The 19,526-nt window shown below is 35.1% G+C and overlaps 1 protein-coding gene across 6 annotated transcripts in view; it reads left to right on the top strand.

The window, feature by feature from the left end:
* The window catches only part of gsb (paired box protein gooseberry), a 101,523-nt gene that overhangs the window by 65,286 nt on the left and 16,711 nt on the right, over positions 1–19,526 (top strand). For 4 of the 6 annotated variants that reach the window (XM_074136759.1, XM_074136757.1, XM_074136761.1 and 1 more), the window contains exons 4-5: positions 11,289–11,460; positions 15,021–15,223. In XM_074136759.1, coding sequence (XP_073992860.1) covers positions 11,289–11,460; positions 15,021–15,223 — 375 coding nt within the window. The remainder of the gene's footprint in view (positions 1–11,288; positions 11,461–15,020; positions 15,224–19,526) is intronic. The other 2 variants (XM_074136760.1, XM_074136758.1) reach the window with 1 other exon arrangement.

Raw genomic sequence — 19,526 nt, 5'->3', positions numbered from 1 at the left:
CTTACTCGTACATCTATCTAATAAATAAGCTCTAAGCAGCACTGCAATTTTTTACCCATTGTAATTGACAATAACTTCGTTTTGATAATATACCTCTCTCGCTAAAATTGTTTTACGTATTAATATTTTCTGAAATAATAAGAAATAAAACTAGTCAACTTATTTGTTCGAACTATGATCAAACAGAAAATTAATTAGTTCTAAATTAGAGGAACCATTTACCAGATATCGATTGGGGCGCGAGTTGGGTGTGTTCCGGCGGTAGAAAAAGAAGAAGAAGAAGAATACGAAAAAGGCCAATGTGGTGGTTTGATAGAGGATCGTGTTGACAGAGGTCGGCCGACCCATCTCGGCAACACCATGAAAGGGAGGCGTATCTTCAACTATTCATCATCATTAACCTCCGCCAGTTCTGTGTTCTGTTCTTCCACTTCTCTACTACACACTCACAAAACGACATACCCTAGAGGCAAGAAGATCTGGGCATAGTGTCACCCAGGTGGTCTTATTATGACATTATCTGTTCCTTACACTTCTTTCTTACACACAGAGAATTGTCTTCGTCCTTCTTTCTTTGCTTTCCTCTTTCTCAACACCCCTAACTTCTTTTTTTTTTTTTGTCATCATCTTTTCTCTTTGTTCATCTCTTTCATTTACTTTTAATACAATCATTCATACTTCTTCCTTTCTAGAAAACGCAATAAAAAACTGTTTTCCCAGTGAATTCACTTCTCCAACTCTTTTTTTGGGGGGGGCAAGAATGTAATTTTCACGTGTAATTGGGTAATGATTATTACCCTCTCATTATGTTTCATTTACTAAACTTTACCAGACATGAAACAATCTTTTTAAAAGAGCTGAAGAAGTTCAAAATGTTGTAGAAACTTTGTCATAATCTTTATATCGTAAAAGATAGCGTTGAAATCTCTAGGTTTTTTCCAATTTTGAAATTACCAGAAATTTATGTTTTACGATCATCTGCGTAAGAAAATTGATTTTTATAGTTTTTATTTGATTGTTTTCCGGTACTTAATTGATGTTCCGTAATTATCTGTATTCAATGTACTCTTCCTCAAATCTTGTTGTCCTATCAGGAGCTCATCTTCGAAAATCTGATTGTATTTAACCATGTGTCACCATCTCCAGGTAGAAAGAGAAAGAGAAAGAGACTTCATGAAGCTTAATTTCATTCCATCCAAGATGTGCTGAACGTAGTATTTTATTGTTCATTTTCCAATCAAAGGCTACCCTGTATGTTTAATTTGGCCCTGGTCATAAAAGTAGGTAACAGAGACTGAAAAAGAAGAAATCTAGACGAACTGAAAGCCATTTTGGTGATTTTCCCATGTATTAAGCCTTTCATTTTCCAATCAAAGGCTTCCCTTTGGGTTTATTTTGGCCCTGGCCGTAAAAGTAGGTGTCAGAGATTGAAAATGAAGAAATTTAGGCGAAATGGAAGCTATTTCGGTATTTTTCCCTTGTATTTATATAGTTGATGATACTCAAGTATCTGTTCAGCTTAACTTTTTACATGAAGTAAAGGATGGTTAACAATAAGACTTCTAATTAGACAGTAAAAATATAACTCTAAATTTGAGGCAACTAAAGAGAATTCGTTAATAATGATTTAATTTTGTACGTACAAGGCAGTATACGAGGGTCGTTTGAAAAGTCCGTGCAAAAATAAAAACTACTTAATTTTTTGGGGTAAACCTTTTTTATTTTTCAACATAGTCTCCTTTTAGGCTTATACACTTCGTCCAACGCTGCTCTAGTTTGTTGATCCCTTCCGAATAATAGGATTTGTCCAAGTCTGAAAAATAGCCATTCGTTTCTGCAATCACCTCCTCGTTTTTCTTGCAGCTCGGTTTTCAAACGGTCCAATAACGATGAATAATATGCACCAGTAATAGTTTTACCCTTTTCCAGATAGTCGATGAGGATTATTCCTTGCGAATCCCAAAAGACAGTCGCCATAATCTTTCCGGCCGAAGGAACGGTCTTCGCCTTTTTTGGCGCAGATTCCCCCTTGGCAACCCATTGTTTAGATTGTTCTTTGGTCTCAGGAGTGTAGTGATGTATCCATGTTTCATCCACAGTGACAAAACGACGCTTAAAGTCCTGCGGATTCTTCTGGAACAGCTGCAAACCGTCCTTACACGATTTCGTTTTTGGTCAAGCGTGAGCAATCGCTGCACCCATCTTGCGGATAGCTTTGTCATGTCCAAATGTTGATGCAAAATATTATGTACCCGTTCATTCGAGATGCCCACAGCACTAGCAATCTCACGCACCTTCACTCTTCTGTCATCCATCACCATATCATGGATTTTATCAATGATTTCTGGAGTAGTAACCTCAACAGGGCGTCCAGAACGTTCAGCGTCACTTGTGCCCATATGGCCACTCCGAAAATTTTGAAACCACTTATAAACTGTTCTAATCGAAGGTGCAGAGTCACCATAATGTTTATCAAGCTTCTCTTTAGTCTCCTGAGGCGTTTTGCCTTTCATAAAGTAGTGTTTAATCAACACACGAAATTCTTTTTCGTCCATTTTTTGAAAATCACTCGACTTCCTCGATTCAAACGAATGCCAAACACAAAGAAATAGACCGATCTGGCTGAAACTTGGTGTGTGTTCTTCCAAGAGATGCTACTAACTAAACATAACCTCGATACGCGCCAGTGGTGCTATCTCTCTGACTTTGCACGGACTTTTCAAACGACCCTCGTAACTAACAGACAAGAAAAGACAAGAAAGTGTATGACACCATATGATGTATCAGTTACAAGAATTGATGAGTCTTAGCTGTGTAAACGAAGAAGTAAAGAGACTTTGTTCTTGGGTAGAAATCAGATTACTCTGATTACAGGCCTGTTCACGTGGCATGGTAGGTTCAAAAAGCACTTGTACAAGGTGGGGGCTTATTAGCTCGGAACTGTAGTGCAGATTATGTCAGGAAGAGGAGGAAACCGCCACGAACTTGTTGTTCGATTGTGCTGCAATCGAGCGGTTGCGCTATGATATCTTTGGAACTTTGAGACCAAAGGAGATAGTAACGGAAAAAGAACTAATTTAGAAAGTGTTCAACCATTAACAAACTTTATTAAAAACAAAAATATTGCCCAAAAAAGGTGTTGTTTGGAAAGTTGTTGTTTTTGTAAACCAGTAAATTAATAAGGTACATTTTAATTGCAAACAAATCGGTATTAAAAAAGCAGTGACCTCAACTTTGCTTTCAATAAGTTCATTTTTTTTTAATTTCCAGTTTAAGCTCTGGTTCGCCTTACTTCTTCTGCTCCTCTCTCTCTCACTGTTGTACTTCTCCAGGACGTGTCCAGCCCTGAAGACGGAGGACTCTGTTGACTAGGCATGGATTGATAGGTATGTCTGATGGTAGAGACCGCTTGCGGTAAATATTGAAGACCAGAGACCCCCCGTGTTCGCTAACGGCCTAGTCATGAATCAAAACCTATCTCATTTAACACTACGAATATACTAGAGAGTTAGGAGGAGAAGTTACGTATGTGGGTTGTCATATAGTTAGTTTACATCCATCACAATTCCTGCAGGCCCCATTGCATGTATATATGTATACACAGATTTGTATACGTCTCATCAACTAATCACTTCCTATCTGTTACTGACTAGGCATCTTCTATCTCACAATTTCTTTTACTCCTAGCCTCCTCGGATGGTTCATCTGGAGAACCTCCATGGCCTTTCGCACTTCTTCTTCTATTTTGTATATATTTCCTAATATGCTTAGTCAAGTAGTGTTCAATTCTGTAAAGAATGGAATCATTTATAATGTAATTTTGACATACAACTTTTACAATATTATTGTTATGCTTTACTCACATTTTCTATTCCTTTGTCCTTTCAATTCTACTTTTAATATTCATTCTCCATCCTTAAGGATTATCCTTTGACATTAATATTCTCCTAATAACATATGGGAACTGTTAGGAAATGTTACAAACTTTACGAAATCGGGATTAAGCTAAGATAAGAAGCAAAAATATGGATTGAATGAAAGTTATGTCGGAAGAAGTTTTACTTTTAAATAAGACTTAAAATAATACTTTTTTAATCAACAGCTAAATTGTTTCCGTAGAAATATTTGTCTAAGTTTTGTTAAGAATCAATTCTAAGCTATAAAATTTGAGTTCTCTAGTATGTTGCTGGACAGGGCAACCAAGCTAAGAATTTATAAAACTCTTATTCGCCCTGTCCTGGGTATATGCCTCCGAAACCTGGACAATAACGAAAGTAGATGAACAACCGCCTTTAAGTATTCGAAAGGAAAATACTGCGTAAGATCTTCGGCCTAATACGTGTGAACACGACTTGGCGACGCAGAGCAAACGGAGAGCTGAATGCTCTGATGAAAGAGCCGAATATTATAGCGTTAATTAAGCTAATCAGGCTTAATGGGCTGGACATGACGCGAGATTGGTCCACGTACAAGCTTCTACATGAAGTCCCCTGACCGTAAAAGGAGACTTGGGAGACCAAAGCTGAGATGGTTTTGACAGTGTGACGCAGGATGCCAGGCAGCCTGAAACTGGATGGTGGCTGCAAGAGAGAGGGACGACTGGTGGAGTAAGATCGAGGAGGCGAGGACCCAACTAACTGAGTTGTAGTGCCATTGAGAGGAAAAGAGAGAAAATTTGAGTTCTCTTGTTTCCTATGGTGTCCTTTATTAAATTAAGCCTCTTTGTGGAATACCAGACCTCGAAGAAAAAAACATCTTCCAGCAGTTATGATGAGCGTTTTGGTGGGCACTTTCTTAACCCAAAAATTTGTAGGTGCTTCAATGTCCTAAGGTCTTTGGCGCTCAGTACTTCATTCAGTGCATTGCTGGTCTTCAGAAAAAGTTTTTCCTTGCTGGAGATAACACTAGAATTTGGGCACACCATCAAGGTATCTCCTAGAGAATGAAATCAGCCATTGGTTCTTCAGGTTGAAGGACTTTCCCCTTTTCGCTTGCCATCCTTCTTCTATCCATCTTGCAGGACTGCCTGCAACTATCTGAGGGATACTGAATCTCTCCGTCTGTTCGGCAATGGACGCAAATCGGTAGATGGAATAGTTCGTCGGTCACAATATATTAAAAATACTTGAACTACGGGCGCAAGCCTTAATTCCATATCGGTTTGCTTGCGTACTAATTGCCTGAAATCTTGCGACATACTTCTAGGCTTAGCTGATATACTGGGAATTAACTATTGCAACTTCTTCTTCTTAAACGGCGCTACAACTCATGCAGAGTCTTGGCCTCCTCAAGACGTTCCCTCCAGGCGTCTCTTTGCTGCGCAGCCGCCCTCCAGTTTCGGAATCGTAACATACGAGGGTCGTTTGAAAAGTCCGTGCAAAGTCAGAGAGATAGCACCACTGGCGCGTATCGAGGTTATGTTTAGTTAGTAGCATCTCTTGGAAGAACACACACCAACTTTCAGCCAGATCGCTCTATTTCTTGGTGTTTGGCATTCGTTTGAATCGAGGAAGTCGAGTGATTTTCAAAAATTGGACGAAAAAGAATTTCGTGTGTTGATTAAACACTACTTTATGAAAGGCAAAACGCCTCAGGAGACTAAAGAGAAGCTTGATAAACATTATGGGACTCTGCACCTTCGATTAGAACAGTTTATAAGTGGTTTCAAAATTTTCGGAGTGGCCATATGGGCACAAGTGACGCTGAACGTTCTGGACGCCCTGTTGAGGTTACTACTCCAGAAATCATTGATAAAATCCATGATATGGTGATGGATGACAGAAGAGTGAAGGTGCGTGAGATTGCTAGTGCTGTGGGCATCTCGAATCAACGGGTACATAATATTTTGCATCAACATTTGGACATGACAAAGCTATCCGCAAGATGGGTGCCGCGATTGCTCACGCTTGACCAAAAACGAAATCGTGTAAGGACGGTTTGCAGCTGTTCCAGAAGAATCCGCAGGACTTTAAGCGTCGTTTCGTCACTGTGCATGAAACATGGATACATCACTACACTCCTGAGACCAAAGAACAATCTAAACAATGGGTTACCAAGGGGGAATCTGCGCCAAAAAAGGCGAAGACCGTTCCTTCGGCCGGAATGATTATGGCGACTGTCTTTTGGGATTCGCAAGGAATAATCCTCATCGACTATCTGGAAAAGGGTAAAACTATTACAGGTGCATATTATTCATCGTTATTGGACCGTTTGAAAACCGAGCTGCAAGAAAAACGCCCACGATTGGCCCACAAAAAAGTCCTTTTCCATCACGACAACGCACCAGCTCACACCTCAGCAGTTGTGGTCGCAAAATTAATGGAAATAGGGTTCCAACTCGTTTCACATCCACCCTATTCTCCAGACTTGGCTCCTTCGGACTACTATTTGTTCCCCAATATGAAGAAATGGCTGGCGAGAAAAAGATTTTATTCAAACGAGGAGGTGATTGCAGAAACGAATGGCTATTTTTCAGACTTGGACAAATCCTATTATTCGGAAGGGCTCAACAAACTAGAGCAGCGTTGGACGAAGTGTATAAGCCTAAAAGGAGACATGTTGAAAAATAAAAAAGGTTTACCCAAAAAAATTAAGTAGTTTTTATTTTTGCACGGACTTTTCAAACGACCCTCGTATATGCAGCATCCTTTGCCACACTATCCTCCCTAAGCGCAGCTTTGGTCTGCCTACCCTCCTGGATCCTTGCATGTTTCCTTCCAGCACTTTCTTAGGAATCTCATCCTAGCTGTGTGTCCTGTCCATCACAGTCTACCAAGAACTATTGCAACTTGCTGTTTATTTTTTATAGCGAACATATCGGGAAAATATGAAAGAAACTTTTTTTTATTTTCCTGAACTTATTTAAAAGGTCAATAACCACTCCATTAGCCCCAATATTTATTCTAAATTATTTTTAAATATCGTGAATACAAAGAAAAATTGCAAATAGCGAAATAAAGAGGCTGTACCTTTTTAATGACTGGAAATAATAAAACTTTCCAAAAAATTCACTTTAGAAAGGGAGTCAAGTAAAAAAGATAACCTTAATGAAAATTAAATGTTTTTTTAAAAAAAGCATTTTTTATTAAAGTCATTTTACGGTAAATACTGTGGTTCTTTTTTTTTAAAGAAAGTCTCTCATCAAAGAAGAAGAAGCTGTGTAGATCTGAGTGTAGGTGAGAAAAGATTTCTTCGTCGTTGGTGTTCCCCCTAAAAGTGGTTATGATATCTCCTCTGGTACTAATATTAGCGTTCATTACTGGTTGAACTTCCAGAGTGTGGTTCCTGCCAGGTCCTTGATAGTTACTCCACAATACTCTAGCATCCACCATTCTTCGTATTGTTATTACCTCTACCATCACACTTACAGCTTGCACAGCTTTTTTTCCTTCTATTTCAGGTAGGTAGGCTGTATGATTGCTGAAATAATAGTTCAGTTCTGTGCAGTCAAGAGGGCCAAGAGCTGGACCAGCTAGTCTACTAACTTTCAGCCATTTTTTTTATTTTATGTTGACAATCGTAAAATTTTACATCGTCACGTTATATCTACGTTATGAAATACTTGAACTACGGGCGTAAACTTAACACTATTGCCGGTTGCTTGCGTACACAAATGCCCTGAAATCTTGCAAAACAAACTCTCATCTAAGTTTAGTCGATATATAGGGAATTCACTATTGCAACCTACGTACTGTTTTTTATTTAATTTTTTTTGGCATTTGCTTTCGCCATTCAGCCAGCATCGTCTAGGTGCTTATCACTAGAATATCACTCACTCTCCATTCTTACTTATAAATACATTCGCTTCACACATTCATCCCTCTACTATATACAACTATTTAACTATAAACTTACAGCTAATGGATGGATCAGTACTCTATATTCCTGCCATCCTTATAGCTTAACCGAAATTAAAATCACGTAATCCTTTTCTAATCATTTTCTTCCATTCATTCTATAACTTTTAAATGCATTCATATTTCATTGCTAGCTCTGCTACAGATTTAAGCACATAGATGTTGGTGGAGAATATTATGTCTTCGTAGCGAAATGGTGCAACTAAACACCTGTATATGTCGTCAAATATTCGTTTCCTTTCTACCACATAACGTGGACATATCCATTATTATATGTTTGAAATCCTCCTCCTCATTGCAATCTACGCAAAGAGGAGAGGACCTTTTGTTGATCCTGTGAAGATACGATCCGCATACCGCGTGGTTCGCTCTCAGCCTGCTTATTGTAGTAACAACCCATTTATTAGTGACAGTTCCCTTAAACCATGGTTGTCTAGGTAACTGATCTGTCTAGGTAACCTACTGTTTGTTGTATCATATACACATTATCAGAACATAAACGGCATAAATTTTATCTTGAAGGAAATCTGGGGCAAAAATTCACACGATTATCTTTTACTGCAATTCTCTGCATTCCAACTTGAACTGCACTTGCTTAGTTCTAACATTTTACGGAGTATAATCCGTACATTGCGTTGCAATTACTCTTTAAAGCTGTCCCGTTATATGAACGGCCAGTAATATGAAATTAATTTTTAAAAAAACTATTCATCTATTAGTACTTAGGGATTTCCTCAAAAATGTGTCCCAAATTAAAGGAAATTTGCGCTATCTTTTTCGAGAATTTTTTTGTTTTAAAGGTGTACAACTGCACTAAAGTGGTGTAGTTCCGTTATAAGAATTTTTACCGTTAAGTTGCAGTTTAGTCTCGTGGGTAAAACCAAACGAATTATCAACTGCATATTGTCTACAATTTTTCATTTTTTTTTTTTAGCAATACTATTTTCATAAATCCACATTTTACTCGTAGAGTAGTTTCGGGAGATACTGTTTTAAAATTTGTGTACTTTCAATCACCTTTTTAAAGTTTGAACAGTTTAGAAAAATAATAATTTTTAAATATTAAATTAACTCGCAATTTTGCCTGTATTTTTTGAATGATTTTTGGGGAATATCAAGGTGCGGTCATAAATACAAATTTTGTTGTTTTATACCAACGTTTCGGTAATTTTTACTACCTTCATCAGAGTATTGACAAAAAAAGTTTGCGTAGTTTAATGTTTAGCTACATCATCATAATGACCGCACCTCGATATTCCCTAAAATCATCCATCAACAACGGTCGTAAAAAAAACCTTACACCAATCTAATTTTTGAAAGATATCTCGGAAGTGTGTGGCAAAAAGCCACACGAAACAGGAACAGACACTCTGCTAAAAGCTCTAATTTTTAAGGACTCATTAGACCACAAAAAATAATTGAAAAAACTCAATATTTTTTGTAGAATATATCCAAATTGAATCACTTTGTTTGATTATTTGTGGCAACAGTTTAAATTAGTTTCCCTTGGTTTCTTGTTGGTCTGTTTTGGTATTCTTTTATTTGTCACTCCTGAATTCTAGTGCCACTGCCATGGTAAAACCTCTTTAATTAGACTAGACAAAATTACTGTAACCATATCGAGTCACCAAGCATCACCATATTAAACTAAATGTTTACGGATTAATCGATGAGAATTGCGCTAAAAATAGATGTTGCTACATTTTTGTGGAGTAGGTTAAATTTTTAATGAATTTTAAAAGCAAAGGCTGCCAATAAACTACTATTAAATTTGTAAAAAACTAATGAAAACTGAAACTATTATTATTTTCATTATATTTTTATTGAAAAAGAAAATTATAACATTACAATTAAGAAACACCGGTAATGCAATAAGATTTAATCCAACTTTCTTCTTATGTTTTCACTTTAAATATATAGTATAATCGTACTTGAATTGAAATCGCATCTATTTTTTCCTTCTGCTATTATACTTAAGGTTAATTTATAGCTGGCGTTTCTATTTATGTTCTTTGAAAAATTTTTAATAGTATTCATGATTAGGTAGTCAAAAAGAAAAAAAAATTTACAGCCTAAGGTAAAATTAAAATCTTAGAGCTAAATTGGAATTTGATAGTGATTGCCAAACGATTAAAAAAAACCTTATAATTAGAAAACTATATAAAAAGCAGAAAACTAAAAATAAGATAAGAAAAGACGAGTGTTTTAAATTTAGGCAACAATACCCTTCAACAAATTTGAAAGATAGTACTCATAGAAAACAAAAAAATAAATTTGAAACTTCTAATTTTACCTATATCTCTGCCGCTATTTCACCTAGAATGTTGTTATTTCTCTCAATTATATAGATAGCTGTAGCCTACAATTGAGCAATACTCTGTAGCATTCTAAACCATACAAACTGAGATATTGGGAGTCAAAGTTTCGGTTTTTATGAAACTCATCAAATTTCAACTTCTTATATCTTGGCTGCTATTGCAGCTAGAATATTGTTTGTTCTCTCAATTATTGAGTTAGTTATAGTCTACAATCGTGCCAAATTTTGTAGCATTCTGAACCTTAGAAACTGAGATATTGGGAGTCAAAGTTTAGGTTTCATTTAAACTGAGCAAAATTCAACATCTTGTATCTTTGCCGCTATTGCAGCTAGAATATTGCTATTTCTCTCAATTATACAGATAGCTATAGTCTACAATCGTGCCAAATTTTGTAGCATTCTGAACCTTAGAAACTGAGATATTGGGAGTCAAAGTTTAGGTTTCATTTAAACTGAGCAAAATTCAACATCTTGTATCTCTGCCGCTATTGCAGCTAGAATATTGCTATTTCTCTCAATTATACAGATAGCTATAGTCTACAATTGATCAATATTCTGTAGCATACTAAACCTTATAAACTGAGATATTGGCAGTAAAAGTTTAGGTTTCATTTAAACTGAGCAAAATCCAACATCTTGTATCTCTGCCGCTATTGCATCTAGAATATTGCTATTTCTCTCAATTATACAGATAGCTATAGTCTACAATTGATCAATATTCTGTAGCATACTAAACCTTATAAACTGAGTTATTGGGAGTAAAAGTTTAGGTTTCATGAAACTCATCAAATTTCAACATCTTATATCTTGGCCGCTATTTTACCGAGAATATTGTTATTTTTCTCAATTATAAAGTTAGTTATAATCTACAATCGTGCCAAATTTTGTAGCGTTCTGAACCTCAGAAACTGAGATATTGGCAGTAAAAGTTTAGGTTTCATGAAACTCATCCAATTTCAACATCTTGTATCTTTGCCGCTATTACACCTAGAATATTGTTATTTTCTAGTACAGAATATTGCTTAGTTAGCACTAGTAACAATAGTACATTTATTTATAGAATGAGTGATTGGCATATTAATTCATATTATATATTTCTTTTTCTTTGTTCACAGGTCCAAGTTCGGCCGAAGATTCGGAAACAGAATCTGAACCTGGAATTCCGTTGAAAAGGAAACAAAGACGTAGTCGGACAACGTTCAGCGGTGAACAATTAGAAATGTTAGAACGAGCATTCCAAAGAACGCAATACCCAGATGTTTACACCCGGGAGGAGTTAGCGCAAAAGTAAAACATTTATCTTCTTCTTTTTTTACGTTAATATTATTTAGGTTAGTGTTTATTTTAATTTGCGATCCCTAGTTGTGTTTCGAAAAAAATAGTTTTATATTGGCGCAATATAGTATAATTAATTTGATTGTCCAATATTTTCATCACTTTTGAGAGAAATGTTAAGGGTTTCGAAATTCAATTGGTTCTTGGAGCTTCAAGTATCCTTGTTTCTAAAGCGGTGACTTTCTTTTCTTGTCTAGATATTCCGAAACCTGGTTTTCAACGTTGCAAGATATAGTTATGCTCGTTACCCCTCATCGAATGTTTTTTTTTTTTTTTTTTTTTTTTTTGGCATTGGCTTCCGCCATACAGCCAGCATCGTCTAGGTGCTTATCACTAGAATTTCACTAACTCTCCATTCTTACCTACAAATACATTCGCTTCACACATTCATCATTCTACTATATACAACTATTTACATAAACTACTGCTAATGGATGGATCAGTACTCTATATTCCTGCCATCCTTATAGCTTAACCAAAATTAAAATCACGTAATCCTTCTCTAAGCATTTTCTTCCATTCATTCTAATTCGGCTATAGCTTTTAAATACATTCATATTTCATTGCTAGCTCTGCTATCGACTTAAGCACATAAATGTTGGTGGAGAATATAATGTCTTCGTAGCTCATCGAATGTTCATGAAAATAATAATCATCATTAAAAAGCAAAGAATGGTTTGCGATTACTGACCACGGAGATCACGGGTTCGAAACTGGTTAGATCCCTATAGATTTTTCCGTTCCTAGGAACTTCTTACTGGTCACTATTGTGTTATAAATTATGCCAAATCTCTTTATGTTCTTAAGTTATGCGAAAATCCATATAAAACTGAAAATTCGATTTATTATAGTGCACTTGCCGTCCATTTTGTTTATTTACTAAACTTTAATTGGCAGACACTGGTGGCCTTAATCTAAATTTCAATTATTGGCACTTTCATTGGTTTTCCATTATTGAGTTATGGTGGACACATCTAATCAAATTGTAAAAATCACTTTGTTGTACTCGGAGAATCCATGTTTTCCCATGAAAAGTCGTAATCTTAATTCTGAATTTTGAGTTCGATTGAGGAAGCATTGTTTTAAAATTTGAATGATTAAAAAAAGAAGAGCTAGTTCAATAGTTTGGTGCAGTTCCTTAGAAGGACCAATGAATATTGTAACGAAGTCTTAAGATTTCCTTTGAGGAAGTGGAAGGAAAGTAATTTAAAGTAATTTTTTTTGAGGTTATATCCCCCGTCAGGTGTAATTTCATAATTTTAACAGAACACAGTTTAATGTTAGACCGATGAAATATCCACTTGTACAAGTGATTCGATGTTGAAACAATTTATATCTTCAAACATTCAACCGCTGGAGGCTAGTTCCACCCATCATCGTCCAACAGCCAACAAGTCCACTCACTACGGTTTAAACCACGCCTCCATCCAACCAAAACAAAAAAAAATAGAAACAAACAGAACCTGGTTACATAATCAATTCTATCACCTTCATTTCCTGTAAGATAGACGGGTGTTGAAATGTACACACATAATTATAGATGTTCAATGGAGGTAATTAATGTGATTTTTGTTTTAACACGTCATTAACAAATTCATCTCTATTATTCATAATAATTAACTGTTTTTCTTTAATAAACACCAGAATATGTAGTCTAAGCTTTTGATTGTTTGCAACACTAAGTAAATCTTTCCCTTAAATAATTGCGGGCAAGAAATAAATCTAATTCATTTCCAATTTAATGACAAAAAAACCATAAAATTGAACCTGACTAGTAAGCAGAATTTTTTACAGATTCTACTTCAGGATACTGCGTTAAAATCAGTGTATTAAAATCACTTGCGATTTACTACAAAGTATCTAATAAATAATGTAGTAACTCATACCGAAAAAAGATACGCAAGTAGTTGACCTAATTGGAAAAAGGCTATTTTATTTATTTAATTTGAGGGGCTTCAGTCAAAGATGCATTAAAGTGTAATTTGTCCCACGCATTCCAATGACTAGTTCTGTCCGTGAAATGATATTCAAGATGGCGAATAAACATCCTATCTGAGGCTGTTCTTATATTAACTCTTTCAGTAGACCCATCCGTTCAAATTAGATGTTTCAATTGGTGCTATTACTGGTTTGATTTAGAAAAAAAATAAGATGTCAGAAAATGCAACTTTACTAAGTCTTTTGTTCAGTTTTTGTAAATTCTTATGGCTACTACACAATTGTAGATTTAAGACTTTCATTTAAATGCTAAGACTTGGATTAAATTGCCAAGGCCCCAAAAACCTGCGTTGTATTAATTAGAATTAAAAGTTTTATTGAAATTCCAAATTTGATTGTTTGCAACACTAAGAAACTCATTCCTTTAAATAATTGTTGTCAAGAAATGAATCTAATTAATTTTCAGTTTAATGACAAAATCGAGAAGATGGGTCACATTACTGAATAAAATTTGTGGTTTTATTTAATTACAGTCGAGCCGCCCATAAAGAGCACTCTCACTAGCGACCACCTCCATTTACGGACAGTTTTTGGATTTACCCCGTTTTGCCCCTATACACTTTCTATATAAAAGAACCTCCGTCTAACGGCCACTCTACATAGCGACCGCGGACATTGATTTTGGGGGAACGGATTATTATGTTTCACCTCCCACCAACGACCACCTTATTATTAAAAGTTCGTTTGACGCGGTGATCAAAATAATTATCCCCCTCTCAAGTTTTTGTTTTTTTCTGGTTTTTCCTAAAGTTTCCTATATAAGCTCCATACATCTTGTACCACTTTAATAATTTTTCAATATTACTTTGGACGAACAATATTATTTTTGCCGATATGTCTCTTAAATGAAAGTGGTTAACTCTAGAAGAGAAAATAAATGTGTTGGAAGATTTTGCGAAAACCAAATCGGTTAATTAAGAAAAAATTAATGCATATCATATAGCTAAATAATTATGCAATTATATAGGGTGATCCATTTAAAACGCACCAATCGCTATCAACACAAATTTATTCTGACTCACCCATAACCATTACATTGCACTACATTTTTAAAATCTTTAATTATTATTATTATTGTTCTTTGCGTCACAAAAAACAATTTTTTTGCAGTCAGAGGACCTCCCAAAACGTGTATTTCTGATGGAAAAATTAATATCAAAAACCGTTCACGAATAGATAAAATAGTAAATTTGTTTTAAACGGATCACCCTGTATACGTTTTTAAATCTATTAATAATAAACAATTTTTAAATAGATGTTTGGAAAAAAAAACCCATATTTTTTCATTATGAAACTTGGCTACCTCCTTCTAACGGCCACCTCCAAACAGCGGCCACTTTGCTTTCCTCCGCGTCCCTTATTGAGAGGTTCGACTGTTTTTTGAGCACTTGCACCGTGAACATGACCAAAATGCGTTACTTTAAATGCTTTAAATTTAGATTATATTCTCTTTTTTTTATTTCTTAAAATAAATTTATACTCAAATAAGAAAGTCAGTGTAAATATATATTCAGGTGTAATGCTTCCAGAACGAAGCTGACGGAAGCAAGAGTACAAGTATGGTTCAGCAATCGGCGTGCAAGATTGCGTAAACAATTGAATAGTCAGCAATTGAATGCGTTCAACACAATGACTCTGCAAACACCATTCCCGGCCCACCATCATCCGCAATATCATCCTCCACCGCCAGAGCCGACAGCCAGTTTTTCACCTCAAGGTAAATATTTTTTGTTTGTTTGTCTTAAGCTCTATTTTTTTTTTTTTTTAATTTCTGCATGCTCCATACAATGTATAATAAATGCTGGTATACAACATTTAACATCAATAATAGTTGATAATACTAACAAAATAATAATATTAAATTAAATGATATAATAAAATAATATTAAATGATAATATAATAAAGAATATTAAAATCATAATAATCCAAATAGAGAAAAGAAAGATAATTAAATAAAGAAAGATCGCTTTTGGGTCGATTGACTTAATTACAATTTATCAAAATTGATGTTATTTACAAATTTCACAAATAACGGTAGAATTTCGTTATGCAGCAGTGACAAGTGACTCAATTCCAAGTTATTTACCAAAATAGCCTGAATTAAATGAAGGCGAAAATTTTCAAGAAGCCTGCAATCAAAAATAATATGGGTGACCGTCTGACTCGATAAATCTCCACACTGTCAGCTGGGGTCACTAATAATGCGGAAGCGATGAAGGTATTGCCGGAACTTGCCGTGGCCACTCAGCACCTGGGTTAACTTAAAGCCGAGCGGAAGCTGGCTCACTTTCAGTCGGTCATAGATGGTAGGGAAGAAGAGTTTAGTGGTGCTTCCCTTCTCGCTCGCTTGCCACCATTCATTCCATTCGCTAATACTTTCAGATCTTAAATTCGAGATTATAGTTGAGCGCGGAATTTTAATATATGTACAATCCAAATCCATGTTCCTGGAGGCAGCCTTCGCTAATTTGTCGGCCATCTCATTTCCAACCCATGTGCAGCAACCCAGCAAAAGTGAATAATCCATTCCCGAAGAAGAAGCGCTGATAAGACCATTCGCGCACTTTCATAGAGTGTATGATGGTTACATGCATTCCTTAAACAATCCAATGTCACCATACTGTCAGTTTTAATTGCCACAGTTCTGGCGGACTGGTCATTAGGCAAGTCGAACTGAATAAAATTTTCCAGAGCCTTCAAAACCGCTAGGGCCTCGGCTTGGTTATTACTTAGTTTGTGCGCAATTCTGTAATTTTTTCGTAGCATTTTTTTAAAATGTTGCTTTGATTAGGGTGCATTCTTACTCTCTTTTAACCGTATTAAAAGGAAATTATTGCAATGACGATGTTTTTAAATTTATCAAATTGTAAACTAAATTGTTAAGCTGAATGTGTGTTAAATATGAAAAAAGAAACAAAATTCTATTGATCTGGGAGAGATTTGATCGTTAAAAACTTAAAGCTACCTTCTTACTTCGTCATTCAATTTGCTTCAAATTTTGGGCTAATTTCAAACTATGCGATTCACTTAATATTCAATTACTTCTCCCACTTTTCTCTTACTAAGAGATCGAAAAGAACTTCTTATTCGTAGTAAATAAATGAATTTCTATACAGGGTGTTCAGCATAAGACTACGGTAACTTTGGGAGACGATTCTGGGCATCATTTGCAACAAAAAATTCCATATAAACTATGGCTCAATTCGGCTCCGTTTTATAGATATTTTTAATTTTATGTTTTTTCAAGGTGTTACTACTTTTTAGCAAAAAGTTGTCTATATTTCTCAAAGTATTAAAGCTACAGTTATTTTAATAAGCTCATTAGAAAGAAGGTTAAATTTCCTTTTAAATAAGCTAATTTGTATTCCAAAAAAATAATATTAAGTATTTTACTTTGTGGCCCAAACATAAGGAATAGCAAGTTTCTAATTTTTTCCAAAAACTTTGACTTCATTTTTCTCAAAAACTTTTTATATGAAAAAAACGTGTACTATTCAAGAAAAACATCTACATACGATCACCTTTCGAACGGTATACAATAATTGGGGTTATGTTAAAAATTGATGCAGAAATCTGTGATTAATTGCAAAAAAGTAGGCCTCAAAACAACGTCGGCATTATGAAAGGAATTCACCTACCATAAGAATATAACTGAACAGAATCATCAAATCCAGTACGATTTTTTGCAAACGTGTAATTTAATAATTAATTTATTTAAGAACTATATTCAAAAATTCAAAACTTACATTAAAAATAAAATAAGAAGAATAAAAATGAATATGATGTTAAATGAGTGTTAGGTACCAATTTCGAAAGAAAGGATTTTCGTTTAACGAGTTTAGATCTGTGTGTTATTCTTTAGTTAATCAAAGAAATATTCCAAATAATGTGAATAAATCATCATTATTGTTGCAAATGATGCCCAGAATCGCCTCCCGAAGTTACCGTAGTCTTATGCTGAACACCCTGTATATAAGATGAAAATGAAGAAACATAGGTGCATGGTCTCTATTTTAAACAAAATCCCTTAAAAGTGTAAGTATAGAAATTGCAAGATACATCAACTTGGTTCCGTTTTAATATTGTTTTCACTTCCGTTATTTAGTTTCCAGTGGAAATAAGTCAACTGGATATATTACGTATTTTTTTTTTTTTTTCAAATTGTTACGACTTTTTGTAAAATTTTACTAAAGAGAGAGAAAAAAACCCGCTGATAAATCGCTTCATGACGTAAAAGTGCTAAAACGGATACAGAGTTTGAATAACCTAAAACTTTTAGTTTTTTGAGTTGTTAGTTTGATATACGTATTAATATAAATTAATATGTATTAATTTTATTATTATTTTTTTTTCATCTCCATCTTTTCAATGGTCGTTCTACACTACGTTGTCCTCTAAGTCTGTACTTATTGACCATTACTGGTACTCTTGTAGTTGACATCCGGTTAAGATGCTCCCTCCATCTATCTCTAATTTCCTCTATAAATTCGTTGATATTATATATTTATATCCAATTCCTCCCGTATGTCAACATTCCGTATCCTCCTCTCTTTTTGTGCAACCCTTAACACTTCAGATACAGAGAGCAGTTGATAACCTCCTGGCTAACCTGGCTTGCGAAGCAGAGGAGGCACCTTTGAAGGTACAGTACATGCTTCACAAGTTGAGTAAAGTGCATTATTTGATAAATTAAGGAATAATTTTGATCCTTTACATGAAAGATATTAATCACTTAAATATGTGGCAGGAGATTTCCAATTTTTTTGGTAATTAAACGCAACTCTCCCAAAATTACTAAATAATTATCAAACCTTCTTGTTTGTAAAAGATGTAAAATTAATTTTTAGCAATTTTCTGTATGCTTGAGAACATCTCATCGGAAAAAATCACTCGGAAAACGACTTATTTCCCGATAAGAAAAATACTAGCTTTACTGCCTTGGCAATATTTTCAATAGAAAGGGGATGAAAAAATACATAAAAATGACCTATCGCGTGCTCTTCTTTCTCTTTGATAACAAGTTAAAAAGTTGAAATATGATTAATAAATACCAGATTTTGAAATGGCCTAGCACCTTTAATTTTAAAGATATCGAATTGCGGTTTCCGGTTTCTTTCATAACATTTTATACTCTTTAAAACTGTGTATAAGAAAATGGGGGTCAACGGCGAACCCTCACTTTTGGTCGCGCGTCAGCCGCGTATGCTGGCAGGAATCTAAAATCAAGTCACATATTCTGAAACTAGACTTGACAGGCAACAAATTTTTCCTCTACCATTTTTAGCTCAGATTAACCGTTTCAGCATGAAATGCATTTGAGCCGTCTTAAATTGAACACCCTGTATGTTTTAATGGTTAGGTCTAAAATCAAAAGAAAGTTCGTTTCTTTAAGTTAGCAAAAGACTTAATCTTTGTTTTTAATAATTATTACTTACGGATGATCTTCTCATGAGAACTTGGTACCATTATTATACTGGTACTTTGATTATAAATTCTAATGTAGGTAACTAAATAATATTATATTAGCTTTAAGGGAAAATAGAAACCAACTAAAATTCTTTCATTCGCATTTTAATGGGCAAGTTTACCCCCAATATGAGGCATGAGTCACAGTAACCCACTGTGACAAACCCACGCCCAACTATTCTCATAATAGAAACACTATATAGTGTCAGCCATTTGTAACAGTGTACATAAATTCTTCTAAAGGGGGATATTCTTCTGAAGAAAAGGAGAAGGGGGACTACGTTATCAATGGGTATAATCATGTGTGGCAGCTGTGGCTTTATCTCTGATTAAATGTAAACTTTTTGGATGGGATGGCTGGAAGGGAGGGACAATTGAGCTGAATGGAGGGATCGTACACTCGACGATATCATATCTCACTGGTGGGGACACTTATTTCAACGGGGAGGTGTCTACCCAGGGGAGATTTCAAATTCTCTTCCCCCACTTTTCGAAAAAGAAAGAATAAAAAAAAATGGTGCCCAAATATCTTACGTAAAAGGACGATTGAGAA

This window comes from Rhodnius prolixus, unplaced genomic scaffold (genome assembly GCF_049639745.1).
Source record: "Rhodnius prolixus isolate KJV_2025 unplaced genomic scaffold, Rpr scaffold_5, whole genome shotgun sequence".
Classification (NCBI taxonomy): Eukaryota; Metazoa; Arthropoda; class Insecta; order Hemiptera; family Reduviidae; genus Rhodnius; species Rhodnius prolixus.
Note: the sequence above shows the minus strand (reverse complement) of the source record. Positions and strands in the feature narration are given on the sequence as shown.